Below are 26292 nucleotides of genomic sequence, written 5' to 3' on the forward strand. Positions count from 1 at the left end.
TGCTGTGTGCGCACGATGGAAGTGAGCACATAGCGAGCGTGCACGCTGCACAAGGCCATGTAGGCCGTGATGGTGTTTTAAAAATTGCTGGAGAATTAGGTTCAACACGTGAGCCATACAAGGCACGTGTGTCACATTGCCCTGACGATGGCCCGCAGCCAGGTATCATTGCCGCACACGGCTGTTAAGTCACCAACGGAGTCCGCTCCGTCAATTTGTACTCCGGTCGCCAGGTGACAACGTGTTCCTTTCATGAATAGTGCTGATGATGGGAGAGGAGTCGATGCCAGCGGCGCAGGTGGACGCAGGTTATGCTCACCCACTGGGCTGCGTTACCTTGACAGATGCAGAATCTCTGGCTGAATGTAGCTGGTGGGTATCTCACAGATGAAATACCATCATTCAGCTGCAACCAATGGGAAGACACCACACCCTTTTTTATGCCCATCCTGTCTGCAGACCACTGCCAGACATAGCTCTGCTTTTACCCCCAGTTCAGTTTTATGATTTTGTGTGCTTGTTACCTGACTACTTTTCCTGCTTGCTGTTTATGTACCTTGTTGGCCGATCCGCATTTTACCTCTGCTTGTTTTCTGATTAAGTCCTGGCCGTCCCATTCTGTTCCTGTTCCTCAATTAATGTTTTGACCCTGCCTGACTACTATTCTCTGGAACTGCAGCCTTCCACAGGTATTAATCACCTTGGGCCCTGTGCAATTCCTAATCCCTGTATAGGGGTTAAAGGGTTTCAGGGTTCTAGGGGTCCTGCTTGGTGAGTGGCTTCCCTCTAGCCTATCATTTACAGCCCATCTGAGTGTGTGGATCAAGCAAGGCGTTACACCGTGCTCTCTGCAGAAGGCCATGTGGGCCAGGATAGTGCTTTAAAAATTGCTGGACAACCAGGTTCAACACGTGAACCACACAAGGCACGTGTGTCACATTGTCACAGCGAAGGGCCGCACCCATATTTGCATCATTGTCGCACCCGGCCTTCCCTGGCTGCTGGTTGAGTGGAGACAACCATTGATGAAACTCGGTCTCCAGAGCTAACCGTCCACAACTTCTCAGCGGTGTGACTCACATTTCCCATACATTTCAAAGTAAAACTTTGACCGCCTGATGGCATTGAGCTCTGCTGCCAGCATAGTAAGGAGGTGTGTGGTAGTCCTTGTGCGCAGTTACAAGGAAGGGTGGCCTGACCACACAGGGTTTGCGCCAAGGTGGAGGACCCACACGAGGTTGAAGAGGCAGAAGCAGTGTATTAACTTCTACATCCAGAAGAAGGATTGAAACAACTCGTGGGGACGGCAAGACTTGTACAGCAGACCCTTCTCCATCTCTCCCCACAGTAACCCATTGCCCAGTCAGCGACATGTAACGCCCCTGTCCATGCTTACTGGGCCAATTATCTGTGGTGAAAAGCACCCTGTCACACAGAGTTTCTCAAGGAATCAGTGATGTTGAGTGCGACATGCTGGTGTAGCGCGTGCACGCCTTTGTTGGAGAAGGAGTGGCGCCTGGGCATCGGCTCTTGGGGCACTGCGATTGGCATAAGGTCTCGAAAATCCTCGGTTAAAAAGGTTGGAAAGGCAGAATTTTGGTAGCCAACAGTTTCCAGATGCTGAAAGTCAACCTCTAAGCCATGTCATGCCCTTCTAAAAGCATGTAAAACACAGCGCGGGGACTCCAACCACAGTCTCCCTCGTTTCCACTAACTGGGCCACACACACCCCACTTGACTGGCATCGGTTGACCCCACTTTTGAAAAAGAAAAAGATGCTTTGCATGAAGCACTCTCAAAAATACGCGTGCCTTTCCCGTCCCCTGGCTGACCCAGGGGAAGAAAAGTCCTCTGAGAGCCATGACTTGTTCACCTTGGTTCTTTTAGAAACACAGCGAGGGGACTCCAACCACAGTCTCCCTCGTTGCCACTAACTAGGCCACACACACCCCACTTGACTGGCATCGGTTGACCCCCCTTTTGAAAAAGAAAAATATGCTTTGCATGAAGCACTCTCAAAAATACGCGTGCCTTTCCCGTCCCCTGGCTGACCCAGGGGAAGAAAAGTCTTCTGAGAGCCATGACTTGTTCATCTTGGTTCTTTTAGAAACACAGCGAGGGGATTCCAACCACAGTCTCCCTCGTTGCCACTAACTGGGCCACACACACCCCACTTGACTGGCATCGGTTGACCCCCCTTTTGAAAAAGAAAAAGATGCTTTGCATGAAGCACTCTCAAAAATACGCGTGCCTTTCCCGTCCCCTGGCTGACCCAGGGGAAGAAAAGTCCTCTGAGAGCCATGATTTGTTCATTTTGGTTCTTTTAGAAACACAGCGAGGGGATTCCAACCACAGTCTCCCTCGTTGCCACTAACTGGGCCACACACACCCCACTTGACTGGCATCGGTTGACCCCCCTTTTGAAAAAGAAAAAGATGCTTTGCATGAAGCACTCTCAAAAATACGCGTGCCTTTCCCGTCCCCTGGCTGACCCAGGGGAAGAAAAGTCCTCTGAGAGCCATGATTTGTTCATTTTGGTTCTTTTAGAAACAAAGCGAGGGGACTCCAACCACAGTCTCCCTCGTTGCCACTAACTGGGCCACACACACCCCACTTGACTGGCATCGGTTGAGCCCCCTTTTGAAAAAGAAAAAGATGCTTTGCATGAAGCACTCTCAAAAATACGCGTGCCTTTCCCGTCCCCTGGCTGACCCAGGGGAAGAAAAGTCCTCTGAGAGCCATGACTTGTTCATCTTGGTTCTTTTAGAAACACAGCGAGGGGACTCCAACCACAGTCTCCCTCGTTGCCACAAACTGGGCCACACACACCCCACTTGACTGGCATCGGTTGAGCCCCCTTTTGAAAAAGAAAAAGATGCTTTGCATGAAGCACTCTCAAAAATACGCGTGCCTTTCCCGTCCCCTGGCTGACCCAGGGGAAGAAAAGTCTTCTGAGAGCCATGACTTGTTCATCTTGGTTCTTTTAGAAACACAGCGAGGGGACTCCAACCACAGTCTCCCTCATTGCCACTAACTGGGCCACACACACCCCACTTGACTGGCATCAGTTGACCCCCCTTTTGAAAAAGAAAAAGATGCTTTGCATGAAGCACTCTCAAAAATACGCGTGCCTTTCCCGTCCCCTGGCTGACCCAGAGGAAGAAAAGTCCTCTGAGAGCCATGATTTGTTCATTTTGGTTCTTTTAGAAACACAGCGAGGGGACTCCAACCACAGTCTCCCTCGTTGCCACTAACTGGGCCACACACACCCCACCTGACTGGCATCGGTTGACCCCCCTTTTGAAAAAGAAAAAGATGCTTTGCATGAAGCACTCTCAAAAATTTGCGTGCCTTTCCCGTCCCCTGGCTGACCCAGGGGAAGAAAAGTCCTCTGAGAGCCATGACTTGTTCATCTTGGTTCTTTTAGAAACACAGCGAGGGGACTTCAACCACAGTCTCCCTCGTTGCCACTAATTGGGCCACACACACCCCACTTGACTGACATCAGTTGATGCCCCTTTTCAAAATGAAAAAGATGCTTTGCATGAAGCACTCTCAAAAATACGCGTGCCTTTCCCGTCCCCTGGCTGACCCAGGGGAAGAAAAGTCCTCTGAGAGCCATGACTTGTTCATCTTGGTTCTTTTAGAAACACAGCGAGGGGACTCCAACCACAGTCTCCCTCGTTGCCACTAACTGGGCCACACACACCCCACTTGACTGGCATCGGTTGACCCCCCTTTTGAAAAAGAAAAAGATGCTTTGCATGAAGCACTCTCAAAAATACGCGTGCCTTTCCCGTCCCCTGGCTGACCCAGGGGAAGAAAAGTCCTCTGAGAGCCATGACTTGTTCATCTTGGTTCTTTTAGAAACACAGCGAGGGGACTCCAACCACAGTCTCCCTCGTTGCCACTAATTGGCCCACACACACCCCACTTGACTGACATCAGTTGATGCCCCTTTTCAAAATGAAAAAGATGCTTTGCATGAAGCACTCTCAAAAATACGCGTGCCTTTCCCGTCCCCTGGCTGACCCAGGGGAAGAAAAGTCCTCTGAGAGCCATGACTTGTTCATCTTGGTTCTTTTAGAAACACAGCGAGGGGACTCCAACCACAGTCTCCCTCGTTGCCACTAACTGGGCCACACACACCCCACTTGACTGGCATCGGTTGACCCCCCTTTTGAAAAAGAAAAAGATGCTTTGCATGAAGCACTCTCAAAAATACGCGTGCCTTTCCCGTCCCCTGGCTGACCCAGGGGAAGAAAAGTCCTCTGAGAGCCATGACTTGTTCATCTTGGTTCTTTTAGAAACACAGCGAGGGGACTCCAACCACAGTCTCCCTCGTTGCCACTAATTGGCCCACACACACCCCACTTGACTGACATCAGTTGATGCCCCTTTTCAAAATGAAAAAGATGCTTTGCATGAAGCACTCTCAAAAATACGCGTGCCTTTCCCGTCCCCTGGCTGACCCAGGGGAAGAAAAGTCCTCTGAGAGCCATGACTTGTTCATCTTGGTTCTTTTAGAAACACAGCGAGGGGACTCCAACCACAGTCTCCCTCGTTGCCACTAACTGGGCCACACACACCCCACTTGACTGGCATCGGTTGAGCCCCCTTTTGAAAAAGAAAAAGATGCTTTGCATGAAGCACTCTCAAAAATACACGTGCCTTTCCCGTCCCCTGGCTGACCCAGGGGAAGAAAAGTCTTCTGAGAGCCATGACTTGTTCATCTTGGTTCTTTTAGAAACACAGCGAGGGGACTCCAACCACAGTCTCCCTCGTTGTCACTAACTGGGCCACACACACCCCACTTGACTGGCATCGGTTGACCCCCCTTTTGAAAAAGAAAAAGATGCTTTGCATGAAGCACTCTCAAAAATACGCGTGCCTTTCCCGTCCCCTGGCTGACCCAGGGGAAGAAAAGTCCTCTGAGAGCCATGATTTGTTCATTTTGGTTCTTTTAGAAACACAGCGAGGGGATTCCAACCACAGTCTCCCTCGTTGCCACTAACTGGGCCACACACACCCCACTTGACTGGCATCGGTTGACCCCCCTTTTGAAAAAGAAAAAGATGCTTTGCATGAAGCACTCTCAAAAATACGCGTGCCTTTCCCGTCCCCTGGCTGACCCAGGGGAAGAAAAGTCCTCTGAGAGCCATGACTTGTTCATCTTGGTTCTTTTAGAAACACAGCGAGGGGACTCCAACCACAGTCTCCCTCGTTGCCACTAATTGGGCCACACACACCCCACTTGACTGACATCAGTTGATGCCCCTTTTCAAAATGAAAAAGATGCTTTGCATGAAGCACTCTCAAAAATACGCGTGCCTTTCCCGTCCCCTGGCTGACCCAGGGGAAGAAAAGTCCTCTGAGAGCCATGACTTGTTAATCTTGGTTCTTTTAGAAACACAGCAAGGGGACTCCAACCACAGTCTCCCTCGTTGCCACTAACTGGGCCACACACACCCCACTTGACTGGCATCGGTTGACCCCCCTTTTGAAAAAGAAAAAGATGCTTTGCATGAAGCACTCTCAAAAATACGCGTGCCTTTCCTGTCCCCTGGCTGACCCAGGGGAAGAAAAGTCCTCTGAGAGCCATGACTTGTTAATCTTGGTTCTTTTAGAAACACAGCGAGGGGACTCCAACCACAGTCTCCCTCGTTGCCACTAACTGGGCCACACACACCCCACTTGACTGGTATCGGTTGAGCCCCCTTTTGAAAAAGAAAAAGATGCTTTGCATGAAGCACTCTCAAAAATACGCGTGCCTTTCCCGTCCCCTGGCTGACCCAGGGGAAGAAAAGTCCTCTGAGAGCCATGATTTGTTCATTTTGGTTCTTTTAGAAACACAGCGAGGGGACTCCAACCACAGTCTCCCTCGTTGCCACTAACTGGGCCACACACACCCCACTTGACTGGCATCGGTTGACCCCCCTTTTGAAAAAGAAAAAGATGCTTTGCATGAAGCACTCTCAAAAATACGCGTGCCTTTCCCGTCCCCTGGCTGACCCAGGGGAAGAAAAGTCCTCTGAGAGCCATGACTTGTTCATCTTGGTTCTTTTAGAAACACAGCGAGGGGACTCCAACCACAGTCTCCCTCGTTGCCACTAATTGGGCCACACACACCCCACTTGACTGACATCAGTTGATGCCCCTTTTGAAAAATGAAAAGATACTTTGCATGAAGCACTATCAAAAATACGCTTGCCTTTCCCGTCCCCTGGCTGACCCAGGGGAAGAAAAGTCCTCTGAGAGCCATGTCCACATTGTCAGTGGACAGACACGTGTGCTTATCTGCCAGCAGACCCCCAGCAGCACTGAAGACAGGTTCCGAGAGAACGCTGGCTGCAGGACACGACAAGATCCCCAAGGCGTACGTGGCGAGCTCAGGCAATTTATCCAGATTGGAAGCCTAAAATGAGCAGGGCTCAAGTTGCACAATAATGGAATCGATGTTTCCTTGCATATACTCATATATCTGTGTGTCCTCCTCTTTTTCCTTGTCCAGCTCTTTTGTTTTCGCATGAGTATATGTCCTTGTCACTTTCCCATGTGTTGTGAGTTGTTTGTCACCTTTTGGACACCTTTGAGGGTGTTTTCTAGGTGTTTTTCTGTGTTTGTGATTGCCTGCCATTGTTTCCTATGCAGTTCGAGTTCGGTTCGTCGAACGTTCGACGAGCCGAACTCGAACGGGACCTCCGTTCGGCGAACCGACCTCGAGCCGAACCGGGACCGGTTCGCTCATCTCTAATCATGAGTGGTTGGTCTCATTGTTTATGTATGGAGATAGACTAGCTAGTGGGGAGCAGGACCACATCACTATTCAGTATTGCTACTAACCGGTAATGTTGTAGCTGTCAACCTCAAATCAATTTCCATAAACAGAAGGGCCTAGGTCAAAATTAATAGGCGCAATACTACAGTATAGGTGTAATCTGTGAATCTCATGAATTACTTATCAAACTGTAAAATGTCTGAATAGAAATGCTAAGGAATTCGAACAAAGTATTACAAAAAATATTGTTATTGGTGACTTTATTTAAGGTCAACTGTTCTTCAGCAGTTCTTCCAAACTCGGTTTCATTAACACCCCATTTCTTCTTATTTTAGCTAGTTCTCATTTTTTTGCCGGAGGTTGTGTCCTTTTGATCGTATCAATGGTTACAATATTGCCTTCTGTGCTTTTTTTTTTTTTTACATAATAACAAGTTATATAACTATTATTATGAATCCACGACTACCTATCAGCAAAGTCCACAGTGACCATATGCATCCATAGAAGCAGCTTAATTCTCACCTCCCTAAATTGCAGGTTACAGTGATACCTCGGTTTTTATTGATAATACAGTATATAATCCGTCTGAATACAATCAATGAAAACCGAAACCAATGAAAACCGAGGCAATTATTTCCATAGGAATCAATGTAAATCTAATAAATTTGTTTTAGACACTCTAAAATGTATACCAAAAACACATTTTATAGAGAATAAAGATAGTGTTTAATACTAAAAAACAATAAGAAATTAATATAAAATATTAATGTAAAGAATAAATACATTTTATCTTACATACATTTAGAAACTGACAAGCGGGCTGATACTCAAACAAGGTCACACGGAGCAGGTGGACCACCCTTTGTTGTCGCAAAATTAGCAGCAGAGTCACGTGGGCATGCTGACAAAAAACAACGAAAACCGGGGCAAATTTAAAGTGGAAAAAATCAATGAAAATCAAAGCCAACGATGACTGACGTCAACGAAAACCGAAGTACCACTGTATATATATTGGTGTTAGATCTTTATAACATGACAGTACTATATGTTTTGAGAAAATATGATTTGTATGCTTCTTCTCACCTGTCTGGGCCATGTATACAGCAGGCTCATCTGCAGATCGTGGCCTCTGGGTCTTGACCTTCTGGTTCTCTTCCTGTTCATCTTCACCTTAAAAGGAAAATAAAGATTGGTGACTAAGAACTTATTACTTGACACTGACTAGTACTGGGCAAAAATGGCATGCTACAAATACAGACATCTTATAATAGAGACAGAAACCAAACTATCAACCTTGAATAGAAAATGATTGCCCTTTCTAGCTACTTAAGTAGCCATCTAGCATACTTTAAGAGATCACAGATTCAGCTGATTGAACACAATTGTAACCAGCCCTCATTCCTCTAATAATTACATAGCACGCCTTGCATTGAGCGTGACACAAGGTTTCGTAAAGGACACTGTACTATGCTCAAAAGAAATTTTAGGACTGGACTTAGATGGTCCTCCTACGGACCATTGTTTCCAGACCATTTACTGGTCACCTAACCCCAACTCAAGAGCTGTATATATATGTATGTATATATATATATATATATATATATATATATATATACATATACTTTTGAGTTCAGGTCATGAGATGGGTGGTTAGTCTGGGAAATTGTCATGATTCCTCTGTGCAGAGCATCTTGCATACTAGGAAATGCTCTGCTGTGTTTTCCTGAGCTACTGAGCTGGCAGATTGATTGACAGTGCAAGCTTCCATGCTGGTTCTTGGAGATGCTGATTGTTCAGGTGTTCCATCTTCTGAGTTATTGCTCTGCTTCTTTAGTGAGCATGCTATCCCAGAACCTTGCCAGTCATATTTTCTGGTTCTGTTGTTGTGCTGTTGGCCTGTGTTCCTGCCTGTGCTCTGATTGTTTCCTGATCCCAGACTGTTGTTTGACTCCTCTCTTCCCGCTTCATGTTCCTGTCGTGACCTCCTGGCTTTTGAACTTAGACTGTTACCTGACCACGTCTCAGTTTTCTCCCTAAATCCATTACGTGTCTTCCTGAAATTCTGACCCTCGGATTGTGACCTGACTATGCCTCTGTGTACTCTATGTGTCCATAGGTTTTGTAATGCTGCCACCAGGGGGAGCCAGAGCTCTGTAGCATAATACACTACACAGAGCAATGAGAACCAGGAAGTGAATTCACAGCGTTCTCATGCATTACCTCAAAGCACAGCTGAGAAGCAGAGCTGCAGAGCATGCAAGGAATAGTCAGACAGGCTGGGTCAAACACCGTATGGGCAGAAGCAGGGCCGGAGGAACGAGCAAAAGCGGAGTCAAAGTCAGGCCAAGGTCAGTACCGGAGGAAGCAACCGAGTGGGGAAATAGGAGAGGGGACAGAGGACAGGAGGGTCGACCAGGGGATGGAACACAGACAAGGGCACGGGGGCACAGGAACAGACAGATCAGGATATCACTCACAGGACCAGCAATCACAGGCAAAGCAGTGCTAAGCTTATAGCCGGCACTGGTTCACTGGAAATGCCAGCTTTTAAGGCATCCAGGGTCTGGAAGTGAGGCTCGAGAGAAGGCTCTGCACCCTAGCCATGTGGACCGGGAGGCGAACCATGACAGGTTTCCTCCTGTTACCAGACTCCACTTTACTGATTACGCTACCGTTTTACTACCAGTAAGTAGTGACTAGCATCAAAGAAATCACAGTCCATACTTTGACATCTGAAATAAGCCTACAAGTGGTAAGTAAACGATATCCTAATGCATGTAAATCTGTAAATGATACAAAAGGTCCAAGACATCATCAGCCCATGGTTAGAGCCATTATCTCTTGACAGACAAGACATAGCAAAGTGGTAAATCTTCTCAGGAATTCCAAAGACAATGCACACATATCAATATTTGGTTTAAAAGGGGTCTAAATAAAACATTTATTTAAAAAATAGCAACAGATATTAATTAAGAGATTGGAAGATTTGTATACACCGCACAGCAGGTTACTGCAATTTCTGTTCCTCAAATCAGTAACTCATTATTTTTTTACAGGTTTGTTGCAAGAAAAAGCTCCCTATTAAACAATATCAGAATGCTAAGAAAACTATTTAGGTTTAATTTCTGCTGAATACACCCCAATATAACAGTTGTCCTGAAATTTTACTTGGCACCTTATATACTTATAATTTTATATATCAATTGCCCTCCCATCCCCCATTCCTGTACTCCCTGCACCAATAATGGCGCCCCAATAGGCACATGCGACCGTGGATGCAATATTTGTGAGGCTGAAAATTATTGCTTGCCTCGTTAATGCATATGAAACATACCGATCTGTTTTTGTACTATTAGTTATTATTCTTATTCTGATGATAATAACCAATTCATTTATTGTTCTTCAGTAGTCAAGTGCCATTCAGGATGTGTCGGCTTAATCTCACAATCATGGTTAACAACTAAAGGTTTAGAAAACATATCAAATAAATATCCTTAAAAAGTCTAAGTATTCCAATTAATTGCAAATTCCCATTTCGTTACCATAGATACCGTGATTGTTATTACCGCGGCTTATCATGGAAAGTACAGTACATAAAATTTCTACCTAGGTGGCCAGTGTTAGGCTCTTTTCACACAAGATTACTTAGGACCATTTTTTTTCTCCATTATATAGTAGTCTTTGGATACAATTGCAATGACAGGGAAACTGGATTTGAGACCTAAAGAAATATATATCTGAGCACAAACAATATAACTTAGCAGCAGCATTTATTTTCTTTTTTTTATTATGAGAGTTCTGTTTTAAAGGAAATCTGTCAACAGGCTTTTCCTATGTAATCTGCAGTTAGCATGAGGTAGGGGATAAAACACTGAATTCAGTGATGTGCCACTTATTAGGATGTGTGCCCCCTCTTCTGATAAGCAGCTCACTGTCTATAGACAATGTACACAGAAAGCTGTGGTGTGGGTGGAGTTAGCACTCTGAGCTCTGCCACGTGCTACATCTTAAAACTCTGATTGTGTCTCAACTACACCCAGTAAACTAAGTGATACATCATTGGAATCAGGATCTCTTTCTCTACTTTATGCTGTTCTCAGATGAAGTAGCAACATCTGGTGACTGATTCCCTTTAAAGATGGTGCTACCACACTTCTTGACAGTGAATATTATTGCACTGCTTATCCCTAGTCACTCAATGTAATTATTAAACTACATAAAAATGCACAGTGCCGACATAATAGCGCCATGCTTCATTCAAAGAAAGCTGCCAAAGTTCTATATAAGCCAAAGCAGATCAGGAACAATGTAGATGTGGAACTGTTACTGTGCTGCTGAAGATATGACATAAATCCAGGAAAATAGAATGAAGGGGGTTTTATTCAACGCGTTTCGAAGCGTCACCCTACTTCTTCATCAGAAAATCCACCGATATAACCTAATTCTAAATAACACAGCCAAAAGTGCCCAAATAATGCCTCATGACTGATGGCTCCTCTGCCTGAAGTCATATAATATACAGGCTGTCAGTCAAGCAGGAGGAGCCAGCGCTCAGTGGAGAATAGAGCTGGAGTGACAGAGGCTTCAGATCTACAAATAGATCTTCAGCTGCATTTACATATCAATTCAAACACTGATTTGTCAGTAACAGAGGAATGTATAGGCCATGTAAAGGGGGGAGTGAAATCCTTCTGACAGATTCCCTTTAAAATAAGAACATGTCCTATTCTGATCATTTTTTTAAGACAATGCAGTGGCCTTTACTTGTCACCATAAGAATGGAAACCGTCCACAAAAGTGGACACAATTTTTTAATTTACCCTATGGTGAAACATAGGTACCTTAAAGAAGCCACGTAATATCGCCATATGTTACCGGTTTATCCATGTACATATGAAGTTGATAACTGTCTCACTTCCACACAAAGATTAACTATCGAAACGTACAGGTGACGGGTTTTACAAGGCAGTTATTTGATGATCTTTTCTTCTTTCTTTTTTTACTGGTTTGACACATTAGTGAAGTTATTATAACCAGGTCTCCATTTCATATTTCAGAAATGCTGATTAGGCCGAGTTAGTCATTGTACGAAAAAGAAGGCTAATTTGGATAGATTTCCCTCTTAATAGAGACACAGAGCGGTGCTTGCTGAGCCCTGCATGATAGAGTAAACCTGCCCCCTCCTGGATAAATACTAATTAGCTAATAGTTAGATGCACAAATAAAGAACACAATTCATGAACCTCACTTTAAATTCTAGTCTTCAACGTACAGCCTTCAAGACAGGGCCCTAGATGTATGTTTTCTGGTGCAAAACATGAATCATTTCCCCTTCTGGGTATAATGCTTGTGTGATTAAATATGCATGGTACGTCTTCCACTGGGAAGAAGAAGAAGCTAAAACCACGCTGCTCTGGATCTGTACGAGTTTGAGATTTCCGTCTGTACTGAGGTGAAATACATCTTTTCACCTTAGGTACAGTCAAGGACATAAATTGAGCGCACTGAGCTCAGACGATGAGGAATAGTTTTTTAAATTAGTATATGAGGAAAAGAGTGAGGCTGCCCATAATAACCAGTTACCGTTATATTGTATTAGTGTTAGCGTGCACTGTATAATCATTATAGTGTATTGTAGGGTGGTGGTGCCATTAGCCGCAAGAAAAAGGGGTTCACCCAGATACAAATGGAGCACAGACTCCTTTTTTGACACTAGAGTGACGATGACCCCCCATTTTAAATGGTGATGCACTATAGTGTTTGCTGAAAGGGGCAATAGGCGGCTTATAAGTAGGGTTACTTGGCACGTAAACATTGTTGGGTGCAAGTGGGAGTGAGCATTAGGTTAGGGAGAACAGTTCTAGGAGAGCCATGCCTAAGTTGATCCTGGCAATCAAAGGTTACATGTAGATGTTTGTGTGAGGAGACATTGTGACAGCAGGTGGGGTTGGTGCTTGTACGCAAACCTTAGGGTACCGTCTCACTAAACGACGTACCAGCGATTCCGACCACGATGCGACCTGGCAGGGATCGCTGGTAAGTCGCTACAGGGTCGCTAGTGAGCTGTCAAACAGTCAGCTCGTCACAACGAAAAGCGACCAGCCACCAGCGACTCGTGTAACGATGCTGCACTTGGTAACCAGGGTAAATATCGGGTAACTAAGCAAAGCAATTTGCTTGGTTACCCGATATTTACCCTGGTTACCAGCGTACACCGCTTACAGGCTGCCAGTGCTGGCTCCCTGTATACGTAGCTAGGGTAAACATCAGGTTACTAAGCAAAGTGCTTTGCTTAGTTACCCGATATTTACCCTGGTTACCAGCGCACGCTGCTTACACAGAGTTGGTGCTTGTTGGTCTCCCGCCATCAAACACGCCAATGTGTACTGCACAGCAGGAGACTAATGAGCAAAAAATAAACCAGAACAATGTGTAACGATCAGCGATTTCACAGCAGGGGCCAGGTCGCTGCTTAGTGTCACACACAGCGAGATCGCTAATGAGGTCACTGTACATCACAAAACCTGTGACTCAGCAGCAATCTCGCTAGCGATCTCGCTATGTGAGAAGTACTCATTAAACATGGCCCAGGGGGATTAGAGGTGGGTGTCAGTCACAGAACATAAATGATCAGATTAGAGATTACCATTCCCTGTAGAGCCTACAACTTGGTAGGTTTGGGGAAGGGTCAAGTTGCCAATTAGCAAGCTGCAATAGGTTTACAGAACTGCAAACTGTCCTCGGCAAAAGAGTCAGTGCCCCCCCTAAAGAGTTAGGAAATTTGAGTCCGGGATCATATAGAGGCCTGCCACAGTGACTAAAAGACAGATTTATGAGGATAGATGAGGGAAGGACTACCAACTGAGAGAGGCAAAGAGTGTCACCATATGGTTGTCTACTTCCACTCCACCAAGTGGAAAACATCTAGCCAGGACCTCACAACTTAAAGGGCATAGCACACCATCTGGCTCACATCTTAAAGGGTTGCAGAACACTATCGGGTGCATCCCTTACAACATTATTACATAAAGATTGGCATTGTGCACACTAGCACTTTTGCTAAATTTTAAGGAGCCAGGCCCCACCTCGCTTCCTCCTTAACTCAGCCCATTTTAGGGGAGCTGCTTCAAACTGGCGTGAAAATGGCAAAAGTCACCAAATTTTTTCACAACTCTCACTTGTACAAAAATTATATGGCTTTTCAAAATGTTAATATCCTGGTACAAAAGCTTTGATTTCCTCCCTATGTCTAGTGGTAATAGTGAACTTTTACTTGCTGCAAAGGTTTGGATAGAAAAGGAAGACCCCAGAATCCTCTGAGATCAATGCCACCACTAAAGACTAGTCTACCAAACAAAACTTCCTTCTGAGTAAGTTTACCTCCACATACTACATACTGATTGAGCACCACTCCCTTGGGAAACTGTGAAGACTATTGGGCACAAAATCTGACAATGCCAGATATTGCCCAAAGGACGGTGTTTCACTCTCCTCTACTATCCTGTATGTCCCAGTAATTCTGTGAATACAAATCCTGGCGAGATTATAGATTGCCCATATAAGAACAACAGTGGTCATAGTGTAGTAATAACTACAGAGCAGTGTCAGCCAGCAGCAATCCTATATACACATATAATATCAGCAATAATCCAGAGCTTCTCCCTTCCTTAGGCCTCTTTCACATGTACGTACCTCCGGTACGTGTTTGGTCAATTCCGCACGTACTGGAGACACGTACACACGTAGACCTAGGTATTCCAATAGATTTGGATACATGTACTGTATGTATTTACGCACAGAACATGTGTCCGTTCCGTACATACGTGTGTCCATGTGTTTCTCACGGCAACATGTCCGTTTTCTCTCCGGCATCACGGGTGTCACACAGAACTCAAACGAGTCACACGTAACACAAACAGACCACACGGATGTGTTCCATCTGACATGCACCGGAGAAATCACATGTGTCTGCGAGAAAAAAAAACAAAACTTTACTCACCTTCTCCTGCCCTGCAGTCTGTGCCGCTGCTGTCACTTGCTGCCAACCGCCGCTCATTATGCTAATTGAATATTCACTTCACTGCGGCCGGAAGCAGCAGCAGCGGGGAGTTGTAGGACCGGAGACCGAAGATCAGCACCACGGACAGCGCTGCCAGGGACAGGTGAGTAGAAAGTTCCCGTTCTCCATGTGTTATCACGGATAACACTCGGAGAACACACGTAGGCAATAAACACGGCTCACGGAGGGCAAAACGCACCTCTGACACGTTTTTGAAAAACGTGCATGGTTTTTCATGAACGTGTGAAAAAGGTCTTAAAGAGAACCTGTCAGGTCCCTCATGCCATCCAGCCCAGCAGCATTCACAATTGCATGTCAAAATTCTTGACTAGGGCCTTGACTAGTCAAAGGGGCATTATTTCCCCAGACTAATTGTCCCTCTTTCCATGTATTCACACCCCTATGGGTGTAATGACATGATTTCTAGGAGCTGGCATCACCATAGCTCCTGGAAATTTTGCGCATGCTCATGGCTCATTTCAGCAAGCGTCAGTGCACCTCTCAAGCCAGTTGTACGCGTCTCATCTTCAGAGAGGCGCACTGCACATTATCGGAAAACAGCTTCTGCACTTCTGATCATTCGTAGTGCACCTCGCTGAAGCCGGGACACGTACACTCGGCTTCAGAGAAACACTGACGCTGCTGAAATGAGGCACGCGCATGTACAAAATTTAAAGAAGTTACGGTGACACCGGCTCTTGGAAATCATTTTATCATACCCACATGGGAGTAATAACATGAAAAGAGGGCCGATTGGTCTGAAGAAACAACATCTCTGACTATTCAATGCCCTATTTTGTATACTTAAAAGGAGGTAATAAATGCTTCCTTTCCCCAATTCATTTTAGAGCATGAATTACATATACAGGTCTGGTCAGGAATGTACTTTTGACATGCAAATGTGAATGCTGCTGGTTTGGATGATTTAAGGGACGGGACAGGTTCCTTTAAAGGGAATCTGTCACCTGGTTTTTGCCACCTAAATGTAGAGCAGCATAGCATAAAAAGAGAAACCCTGATTCCAGTGATGTGTCACTTACTGGACTGCTTGCTGTAGTTATGATAAATCACTGTTTTATCAACTGGAGATTATCACTATCTGATTAGTAAAGCTGTTGCCATGTAGTCCTCCATATTCATGAGTTCTGTATAACAGTGTCCCCACTCACGATGGGCAGTTTCTGACCTATTCACAGTTTATATAAGGAAGCTGTCCATCAATGAGGTGTTCCATAGAGCTCAGCATTCAGAGAACTGCTATATCTACTGCAGATATAACAGTGATTTTTACCAAAACTGCAGTAAGCAACCCAGTAAGTGTCATATATTGCTGGAATCAGGGTATCTGCCCCTACATCATGCTGCACTTAGATTCTTTAATAGTTAGAAATGTACATGCTATGAGACTATCAGAGGGTACTGTCCTGTAGAGTCCTCTTTCTCCAAAGAAAACTGTATTTTTTCAATTGCAGACAGACTTTGATCTCAAGTAATAAGTAAGTAGCTCAATAGTTAGGGTATACTAAGTCTTGTACAGAGGGTTTCATATTCTGTCATATGCTTTTTAATTTGCTATATGAAATTCCTTGTCACTGCCCTAAGAAATATAGAAAAATCATAGTCCATAGCACCTTGGTCAAAAATTAAACTGCCTGTGGAAAAAGTCACAATCGGCAGTTCTGGGACGCATGTCCATAATCAAGGGATTACTCAATGTAAACATACCAAAAAAGAAGGGTGACTGCGTCACACTATGCTTTAGGCCTCTTTCACATGTCCGTGTCTCCGGCACGTGTTTGGTCCGTTTCCTCACGTACCGGAGACACGGGCATACGTAGACCCATTTAAATCAATGGGTCTGCGCTCACGTGCGTATTCTGTCATGGACCGTGTGGAGCATACGTGTGCCCGTGTGCTCCACACGTAGACATGTCTGTTTTTCTCCGACATCACGGGTGTCACACGGAACGCAAACGGACCACACAGAGGTGTTCCGTGTGACACGTGCCGGAGGAAACACACGTGTCTGAGAAAATAATAAAAAAACTTTACTCACCTTCTCTAGCCCTGCTGTCTCTGCCGTTGCTGTCACTTGCTTCCGACCGCCACTCATTATGCTCATTGCATATTCATTTCACTGATCACTGATCATGGAACACACACGGAGAACACACGTGTGCCATAAACACGGCTCACGGAGGGCAAAACGCACCTTTGACACGTCCGTGAAAAACGTGAGTGGTTTTTCACGGATGTGTGAAAGAGGCCTTATAAAGACCAAACCGGTCAAAATGTTGCTGTTTTTCTACATCTGATGGAATACATATGGATTGAATTTCACCCGGTGGGACGTTGTCACCCTTCCATTTTTCCGCTGAGGAATAGGCGAGGACATGTCAGTGATGCTATGGAATTGCTTTCTATGCAATTTTCTGATCTATAAGTTCCTATGATACTGTCAGCGTGTTTCTATGTCCTTGATTATAGAGTAGTGTGCATTCATCTAGCAAGAGATGACGTTTTCTCACAGATCGTTCCAATTCCCTCTCTGGAAGTCCCTGAAGTCCTCTTGCAGAAATGATATAGTCGGGCTTCTAGCTGTCCCGTTCTTTGGGTAGATCTCGCTGTTGCTGCTGAAGGCTGTAATTATTAATAATTTGATGTTTCACGCGACTTTCTTTTAAGACGAACGCGTCTCTTTATGCTAATATCACCATTTTGTTATTAATAGTTAAGAAAATGAACCGCGTTTGCAGGTTCTTGCATATAACCCAGACTAGTGCAGGAAGGATATGAGGTAAGGAGGGAGCACCAGCCAGATATCACACAGTTATCATTATATTGCTCCTGGGTGGTCCTGTCACCTCCTGGAATCCTCCCAAACTCTTAGCGAGACGCAGGTTCTCAGCGCTCCCTCATCATTCCCCATGCCTCTTACATCCCTGCGTTGCTTTGGTAACCAAGATTCCAGCTCCCCACACATTCACAAAGAATAGAAATGACTGTGTGCCCTGAACACACGCAGACATAAGAGCACACCGAGGCACACGTACACTGAATTCCAACACATTATCCGTGCCCACCGTCTCAGGCACGCATTGATTATAGGATATTATAAACTCTCTGGCCATTAGTTATAAGGCCCGTCCGCTCTGTTCTCTCCGGGTGGACGCTATGGTTTTGTCACCGATATATGACTTATTTCTAGTGATAATCGCTGGATCTACCCAGCCTGTAATGACTGTTATGAATTCTATCATTGCTGGTGAATCATCTTAATAATTGAATCGAAAGTCAACTTCTTATAAAATCTTAAAGAGGACCTGTCACCAGGTCAGAAGTGGTCAGTTTTTGTTCTTATTTTATTCCCGCTGCTTCTTATTTTATTCCATCAGCCATAAATTCCAGGGATATGGGATTTTTTAATTACCACTAATTTTTTATGGGCATTACAAGGAGGGAGTGCTCACAGGGTAAAATAACAGAGCAGCCTAAAGATACCCCCTTAAGGAATCCTGAGAACCACGCCTCCTTGGTAAATACCACAAATATAAAACCAAAGTAAAAAGGGTCATAACTAGGGATGATCGAATACCTCAAATATTCGGCTTCGCGAATATTCGACGAATAGCTCGCCGCTATCCGAATATTCGATGCGCAATGTAAGTCTATGGGAAGCCCGAATAGTTCAGAATAATTGTTATTCGGGTTTGCCCCAGACTTACATTGCACATCGAATAGCGGTGATTTATTCGGCAAATATTCGCGAAGCCAAATATTTGAGGTATTCGATCATCCCTAGTCATAACCTTAAAAAAACAAATAAAAACACTGAGCACTCAAGCAAACAGTGGGGATCTAACAAGAGCAAAAATTAAAAAAAATGGTCATTATTTACTTAGTGACTTTAAGGTGTAAGGTCAATATATAAAAAATTGAGGGGGTTGTGCCCTTACATTTCAATTTCTCACCTGGTTGCAGTTTGCTATAAAAACAAAACACACCATGCTGTACTGACCTTCCACGGGTCCACCAGTGACTCTCTGTCACTGTTCCCAGTGTCTGTTATTGGCTACAAGGCTGATATCACCTTGAAAGTGTAGTGGCCAATCAATGAGCTCAGAAGCACTGTACAGGGCATTTAATTTATACAGAATTGCTTCGCTAGAACTACTGAACTTACAAATTGGCTACCACAGTATAAAAGTGACATCAGCGCTGCAGCCAATGCCAGACACTGAGAACAGCGTCAGAGACTAAGCAGTGGATCTGGGGAAACTGAGACTGTGTTGTTTGTTTGTTTTTTATAACAAACTACAGTCAGCAGAGAACTTTAACTGTTATGGAACAACCCCTTTAAGGAATTTCTAATACAAATAAAGACTGGCTGAGATTATAAGGACGTGTAAGGACTGCAATTTCTTAAAATACTAATTCAAAATATCTCAATGTTGCAACTTTTTTTTAAAATATCATGTTGTGACTGCAGGATAGCAAAGAACATGGCGCTAGTATACTCTCCCTCATGCTAGGGGACCCAAGGCTATCCCTAACCTTCGGATTGCACCTGATAGTGGAGATGCTGGAGTCCCGTGCCTTACTATTTTTCTGACCAGAACTAATATATTCCCCTTCCCCCAAGGAAGGAAGGGGCGGGAATTAAATGGTAACATAGTTAAAGTCAAGCAGGGAAAAACAAAACTTAGACACAATGTAACTCACAAGAACAAACAATAAGAGACTAAGGAGAAAAGTAAGTGAATGAAGGCAGCAACAAAAGGACAACAAGGGTTAGCACCACAACTGATTTCAGAAATAAAGTACTACAGCCACCAATATGTTTGCATCACAACACCTCACCAGCCCAGTATAGAGAAGCTATAGCTGGCATTAAAGGAAGTATCCAGCCAACATATATAGTAGGGGAGCTAATGTAACTGGCTGCCCATACCATGTGACACCATATAAATAATTACCAACAACCGACTACACATGGCATATAATATGCTACTACCCAGTACATAGATAGTACATAGGATTATTGGATATATACAAGAACTACCACTGTGCAGATCAGCAAACATATATAGTAGGGGAGCTAATGTAACTGGCTGCCCATACCATGTGAGCAAAGTAGACTAACAAGCAGGCCAGCAGACATTAACTCTTGCTAGCCTGCCTATGAACTACCAGATTGTGGGTCGACGCCCAAGTCTGCCTGTACTGATCACAGAAATCAGAGAAGTTCACAGGCAGAGAGTAAGGCTACATGCGCACGCTGCTTCTTTTTCGTGTTCACAAACTGCAGCCAAAACTGCAGCCAAAACTGCACCTTGTCAGAGAGAGCCTGGAAATGTCACAAAAAATGTAGGTGCTTTTTTGGTGCGTTTTTGCTGCTTTTTTGGTGCATTTTTGGCTGCAGTTTTGTCAACAATTGTTTCATGTATTTTTCAGTTCAAACAAGCCCATAAAGCTTGTTGAATTGAAAAAAAAAAAATTAGAAATAAATAATTAAAAAAAACTGGCGTGCGGTCCCCCCCAATTTTAATGCCAGCCAGATAAAGCCATACGGCTGAAGGCTGGTATTCTCAGGATGGGGAGCTCCACGTTATGGGGATATCAATCAATAACAATATCAGTCAGCAGCCGCCCAGAATGGCCGCATCCATTAGATGCGGCTGTTCTGGGACAGTACCTGGCTCTTCCCGATTTGCCCTGGTGCGTTGGCAAATCGGGGTAATAAGGAGTTATTGGCAGCCCATAGCTGCCAATAAGTCCTAGATGAATCATGTCAGGCGTCTCCCCGAGATACCTCCCATGATTAATCTGTAAATTACAGTAAATAAACACACACCCGAAAAATCCTTTATTAGAAATAAAAAGCACTAACAAATTCCCTCATTACCAATTTATTAACCCCGACAAAGCCCTCCATGTTCGGCGTAATCCACGGACCTCCAGCGTCGCTTCCAGCTCTGCTGCATGGAGGTGACCGGAGAAGCAGCAGACACCGCCGCTCCGGTCAGCTCCACGCAGCTAATGAAGACAGCTGCGTGATCAGCTGAGCTGTCGCTGAGGTTTCCCGCGGCCACCGCTGAATCCAGCGGTGGCCGCGAGTAACCTCAGCGACAGCTCAGCTGATCGCGCTACTGCGTGGAGCTGACAGGAGCGTGGAGGACGGAACTATCAGCGGCGGCGGTGGCAGTGACAGGGGTCCATCATCTCCCCTGTGCGTGCACGCTGGGGACAGCGGCACTTCGGGGAACACGTGGAGGATGGGACTATCAGCGGCAGCGGCGAGAGGGGGACGGACATTGGCAGCTAAAAACATTGATTTTTCCCTCTCGCTGCTGCCGCCACTGATAGTCCCATCCTCCACATCATCTCCCCTGTGCGTGCACGCTGGGGACAGCGGTACTTCGGGGAACACGTGAAGGATGGGACTATCAGCGGTGGCGGCAGCGAGAGGGAAAAATCAATGTTTTCAGCTGCCAATGTCCATCCCCCTCTCGCTGCCGCCGCGGATAGTCCCGTCTTCCACGTGTTCCCCGAAGTACCGCTGTCCCCAGCGTGCACGCACAGGGGAGATGATGGACCCCTCTTGCTGCCACCGCCACCGATGATGTGGAGGACGGGACTATGAGCGGTGGCGGTGGCAGCAAGAGGGGTCCATCATCTCCCCTGTGCGTGCACGCTGGGGACAGCGGTACGTCGAGGAACACGTGGAGGACGGGACTATCAGCGGCGGCAGCGAGAGGGGGATGGACATTGGCAGCTGAAAACATTGATTTTTCCCTCTCGCTGCCGCCGCTGCTGATAGTCCCGTCCTCCACATCATCTCCCCTGGGGACAGCGGTTCTTCGGGGAACACGTGGAGGACGGGACGGGACCACTTGCCTGACCTCACTTCCTGACAAATCACCTGCGTTTTTGGTACCAAAAACGCAGGTAAAAGGCAGGTAAAATGCACCACTTTTGATTAGCATGCATTTTTCCTGCGTTTTTGATGCCCTCGTTGATTTCAATGGGTGACAAATGTTGACAAAACCGCAGGAAGAATGAACATGCTGCATTTTTTTTGTCACAAACTTTTGACAAAAAAAACGCTGACAAATAAACTGCAATGTGCGCATGACAAATCTGACTTCTCATAGACTTTGCTGGGAAGTCAGATGTCAGAAAGTTCTGCTGACAAAACTGCAGCCAAAAAAGCAGCAAAAAAGCAGAAAAAAAGCAGCGTGCGCATGTAGCCTAAGAATCTGTAGTCTCCACCGATCCTTACGCCACCATGAGTTGGTGATCTGTGTAAAAACCTCCTTGTGACAGAAAAGTTGCAACCCATTACTTGGCCAATCATAGAAAGCATAGACATCCCAACAATATAGTATAACAGACTTATGATTTTTTTTTTTGTTTAAGCTGGTCATCTTGCTCCATTCACCTTAAAGGGGTTGTCCACTACTAGGACAACTCCTTTTGATTAAACATGTTTCCCCAGGTAAAAGAATAAAGACTATACTCACCCTTCCAGCGGTGTCCGAGATAACAGTACTGGGCTAATGTGTGGTAGTGACATTATGCAAACCCCACGTCCAATAACGCTGGCTTCCTTCTCCCTCCCTTCGGACCAAACGAACAATCAACAGATGTGAGCACAGCTGCAGCACTCACTTCCTGTTGACTAACTTGTTTGGTCTGAAGGTGAGGAGAAGGAAGCTGGTACTGATTGGATGCAGGGTTCACATGGCTTCACAACCGCACGTGGACCCTGGTACCACGATTCTGGAGACCGCTGGAAGGGCAGAAGAAAAGGTAAGAAAGAACTGATCCATACATTCCTGTAGGCACTGACGTGGTAAACAATTGTAGCACACCTGATTATAATAAGTTCATGGTGTGCATCTGAGGTATATTTAAGAAAAGAAAAATCTCCTCACATTTATGCTCAATGTGTATCATAAGTGTCATACTTTGTTGAATAATTTCAACTGTAAAAAAACCCATACACTTTGCAATATATAGAGATTTTGGAGAGCTCCTTTGGTGTTAAAAAATCTACTCAATACAGTAAAATAAAAGTTACAAGAGTCTAAGCATGCTAAAAGAATTAGCTAAATGCCCTGTGGATGTGTATACATTCATAATTTGTCATATATTATCCTGATGTATAGTGACAAGCAAATGGCTAACAATGTTTTGAACTTTTGACTTTCAGGCTCCATCTTTCGCCATCCACTACAGCTTTGAGAATGAGACTACCTTCATTTTATAGACAATCATCTTGGCTATCGCATGCATGTACAGTATTTGCCTTGAAATTATTTAGCATATGATTAGTTATGTAGATTATTGTTATATCACTGACATTATTATTGGCATTGTTACTATTTTTTTTCCTGGTATTTGATTTTTTATTTTTTTTCTGTATACTACAAATTACAACCTGTTCTCACATTCCTTAATAGCTCAGTGTTTTATTAGGTTAATTGGCAAGCAAAAAAAATCACTGGTTCGAATAGTAAAAAAGGAAAGGAAAGTAAGAAAAGGAAAGCAGCATCATCCACCTTATCGATAGCGACCAAGGAAATTGCTAAAGTGCATCATGTGAGTGCCATGACAGTAGGAAGAATACGAAATTAAGTCTGTCCATCCATTCAAAAGCAAAGAGGTATCGTAGTCAACAAGTCAGCTCATCACAAGGTCTATCATTTCTGGCATGACTAACACGGCAGTGGAGGTGGCTCATATGCTTTGTAATAGTGAGATCACAGACCTCCGTGCAAGCACCGTGAGATGCATGTTACACAAATCTGGAATGGTGGCCAAAAAAAATGTGAAGAAGCCTCTACTTCAAAATTAGCATAAGAAGTGTTGGCTTGACTTTGCAAAGAAGTACGAAAAGTGGACAGTAGAAAATTGGAAATAGGTGATTTCTCTGATGGTTGCAAATGGGTCTGGAAGAAACAATGGAAAAAGGGACTAATGGATTGAGAAATTGAAGGAACTATCAAGTTCAGTGGAGGAAGCCTGAAAATATGGGGTTGTTTCACAGAAAAAGGTGTTGGATACTTGACCAGGGTCGATGGTGGTCTCAATACTGAACTATATGTGAGTGTCTTAAAAACCGAGTTACTTCATACACTCGAGTACTATTGGTATGAAAAGGACAACATAATGTTCTAGCAGAACAATGACCTGAAGTATACATCAAGATTGGCGAAGAAGCGGTTACATAACAATGAAGTAGAGGTGGTGGATTGGCCCCCATAGTCCGAAGACCTCAACCCAATCGAACAATAGTGGGTAGAGTTGGAGAAAAAGCTGTATCCAAGTGAGTCAACTAGTATGCACCAACATTGGGAAAGTGTAGAAGAGACCTAGGATCAGATTTCGGTCGAGACATGCTTGAGTCTGATCGAGAGCATGCCCAGAAGGATTCAGGCAGTGTTGTAAGCCAAAGATGGATTACAAAATACTAACAAAATAATAAACATTTAAATTAAGATTTTTAGGAGCAAAACAGTAACAATGCAGTGACATTAAACTAATCTCCATAACTAATGATATGCTAAATAGTTACAAGTCAAATTTATGTATGAGATAGCCAAGATGATTGTTTATAAAATGAAGGTAGTCTCATGTTCAGAGCCATATTAGATGGTGAGATATGGAGCCTGAAAGTCAAAACGTTGTTACCCTGTTGCTTGACACTGTATATGATTATCATGGCCTAATATACATGCTATTGTAAAAATATCCTTAAATAGGAAAATTAGATGCATTGAATAATGAAGTACAATACCCCTAGCAACAGCCTAATAAATGTTATTCCCTGCAGCAAGTATATATATATATATATATATATATATATATATATATATATATATATATATATATATATTACTGAAAACCTTCAGGAAATGGAAAATACTAGTTTTTTTATGTGGCTGGTACAGAATCTCTTTTCCTATTATACTTCAGATTAGGTTACTATTTTTTTTTCTTGAGAACAATGAACATGTTACTAGGTAAGTAACCCATGCCCATCCATGCTAAGGCAATGCCACAGATCAGACTGTGATAGTCAGTGCTCTACATGGTTAAAGTTTAACATGACATAAAATTCTAAACTTTAAAAATAATATTCACGGTGAAGGTTTAATACTGATTAGCATATTTTGTATCCATAAAATCTGCTATGACAAATATTACCCAACTATTTCATGTGCAGCAACAGCCTTGAACTCAGTGGTCCAGAAATTCATTGGCTTGGCAGTCATCCAGAGCAGTTCCGAAGCCAATCTTTACTCAGACAGTCCAGAATATATGTATTGAAGTGTACTGATATCCAAAATGTAAGAATATTTAAATAGATACAATACTAGTCAAATGTTTAGATATACCCATTAATGCAATGGTTTTCTTTGTTTTTATTGGAGTGCGAACACAACAGATTCAGACTGAAAGCAGCTAAACCACAGATGTACACATATGGAAACAAAGAATAAATAAACACGTGTAATATACAGTACACTAGAATACGTATTAAACCTTATTTTCCTAAAATACTCCTCTGTAAGGCCGGAGTCACACTTTCAAGTGACTGTACGAGTCTCGCATTGCATCACCCCGGCACGGCCACACACTCTCCTAACAGGAGCGTTTTGACTGCATGTATTTCTATGTAGCTGAGACGTTTGTGTACGGAGAGTGTGCGGCCGTGTCGGGGAATACAATGCGAGACTCGCGCGAGTCACTCCCAAGTGTGACTCCGGCCTTATGCGGGCTTCACACGGTACGATCTATCATGCGATCGCACGAGCGATCGTACCCGCCCCCGTCGTTTGTGCGTCACGGGCAAATCGCTGCCCGTGTCGCACAAAGTCGTTTAACCCTCGTCACATGTACTTACGTGCTGAGCGACGTCGCTGTGGGCGGCGAACATTTACTTCCTGAATGGGGTGGGACGTTCGGCGTCACAGATACGTCACACAGCGGCCGGCCAATAAAAGCGGAGGGGCGGAGATGAGCGGGACGTAAACATCCCACCCACCTCCTTCCTTCCGCAAAGCCGGTGGGTGCCGCGGGACACAGGTATGCTGTGTTCATCGTTCCCGGGGTGTCACACAGTGCGATGTGTGCTACCCCGGGTACGATGAACAACCTGCGCAAAGTAAAATAAACAATTTTTTAAAAATAAACGAGGAGTACACGATACCCGATTTCTCACCGATTTGTGATCTCTCGTAGGTGTCACACGAGAAGATGTCGCCAACGAAGCCCGATGTGCGTCACGAAAACCGTGACCCCGACTATCTATCGTACGATAAATTGCCTCATGTGACGCCCGCATTACTCGGATAACAGGTTTATACCTCCTTGACATTCTCTTAAGCAGCTGCCTGAGATGGCTTTCCAACCATTATTGAAGAGAATGGAATGAATTGAGGTCTCA

The 26292-nt window shown here is 44.5% G+C and overlaps 1 protein-coding gene across 4 annotated transcripts in view; it reads right to left on the reverse strand.

The window, feature by feature from the left end:
• ADGRB2 (adhesion G protein-coupled receptor B2) overlaps positions 1-26292 on the reverse strand; it is a 673616-nt gene that overhangs the window by 209525 nt on the left and 437799 nt on the right. For all 4 annotated transcript variants that reach the window (XM_075336137.1, XM_075336136.1, XM_075336138.1 and 1 more), the window contains exon 3: positions 7862-7948. In XM_075336137.1, coding sequence (XP_075192252.1) covers positions 7862-7948 — 87 coding nt within the window. The remainder of the gene's footprint in view (positions 1-7861; positions 7949-26292) is intronic.

Source organism: Anomaloglossus baeobatrachus, chromosome 2, assembly GCF_048569485.1.
Source record: "Anomaloglossus baeobatrachus isolate aAnoBae1 chromosome 2, aAnoBae1.hap1, whole genome shotgun sequence".
Classification (NCBI taxonomy): domain Eukaryota; kingdom Metazoa; phylum Chordata; class Amphibia; order Anura; family Aromobatidae; genus Anomaloglossus; species Anomaloglossus baeobatrachus.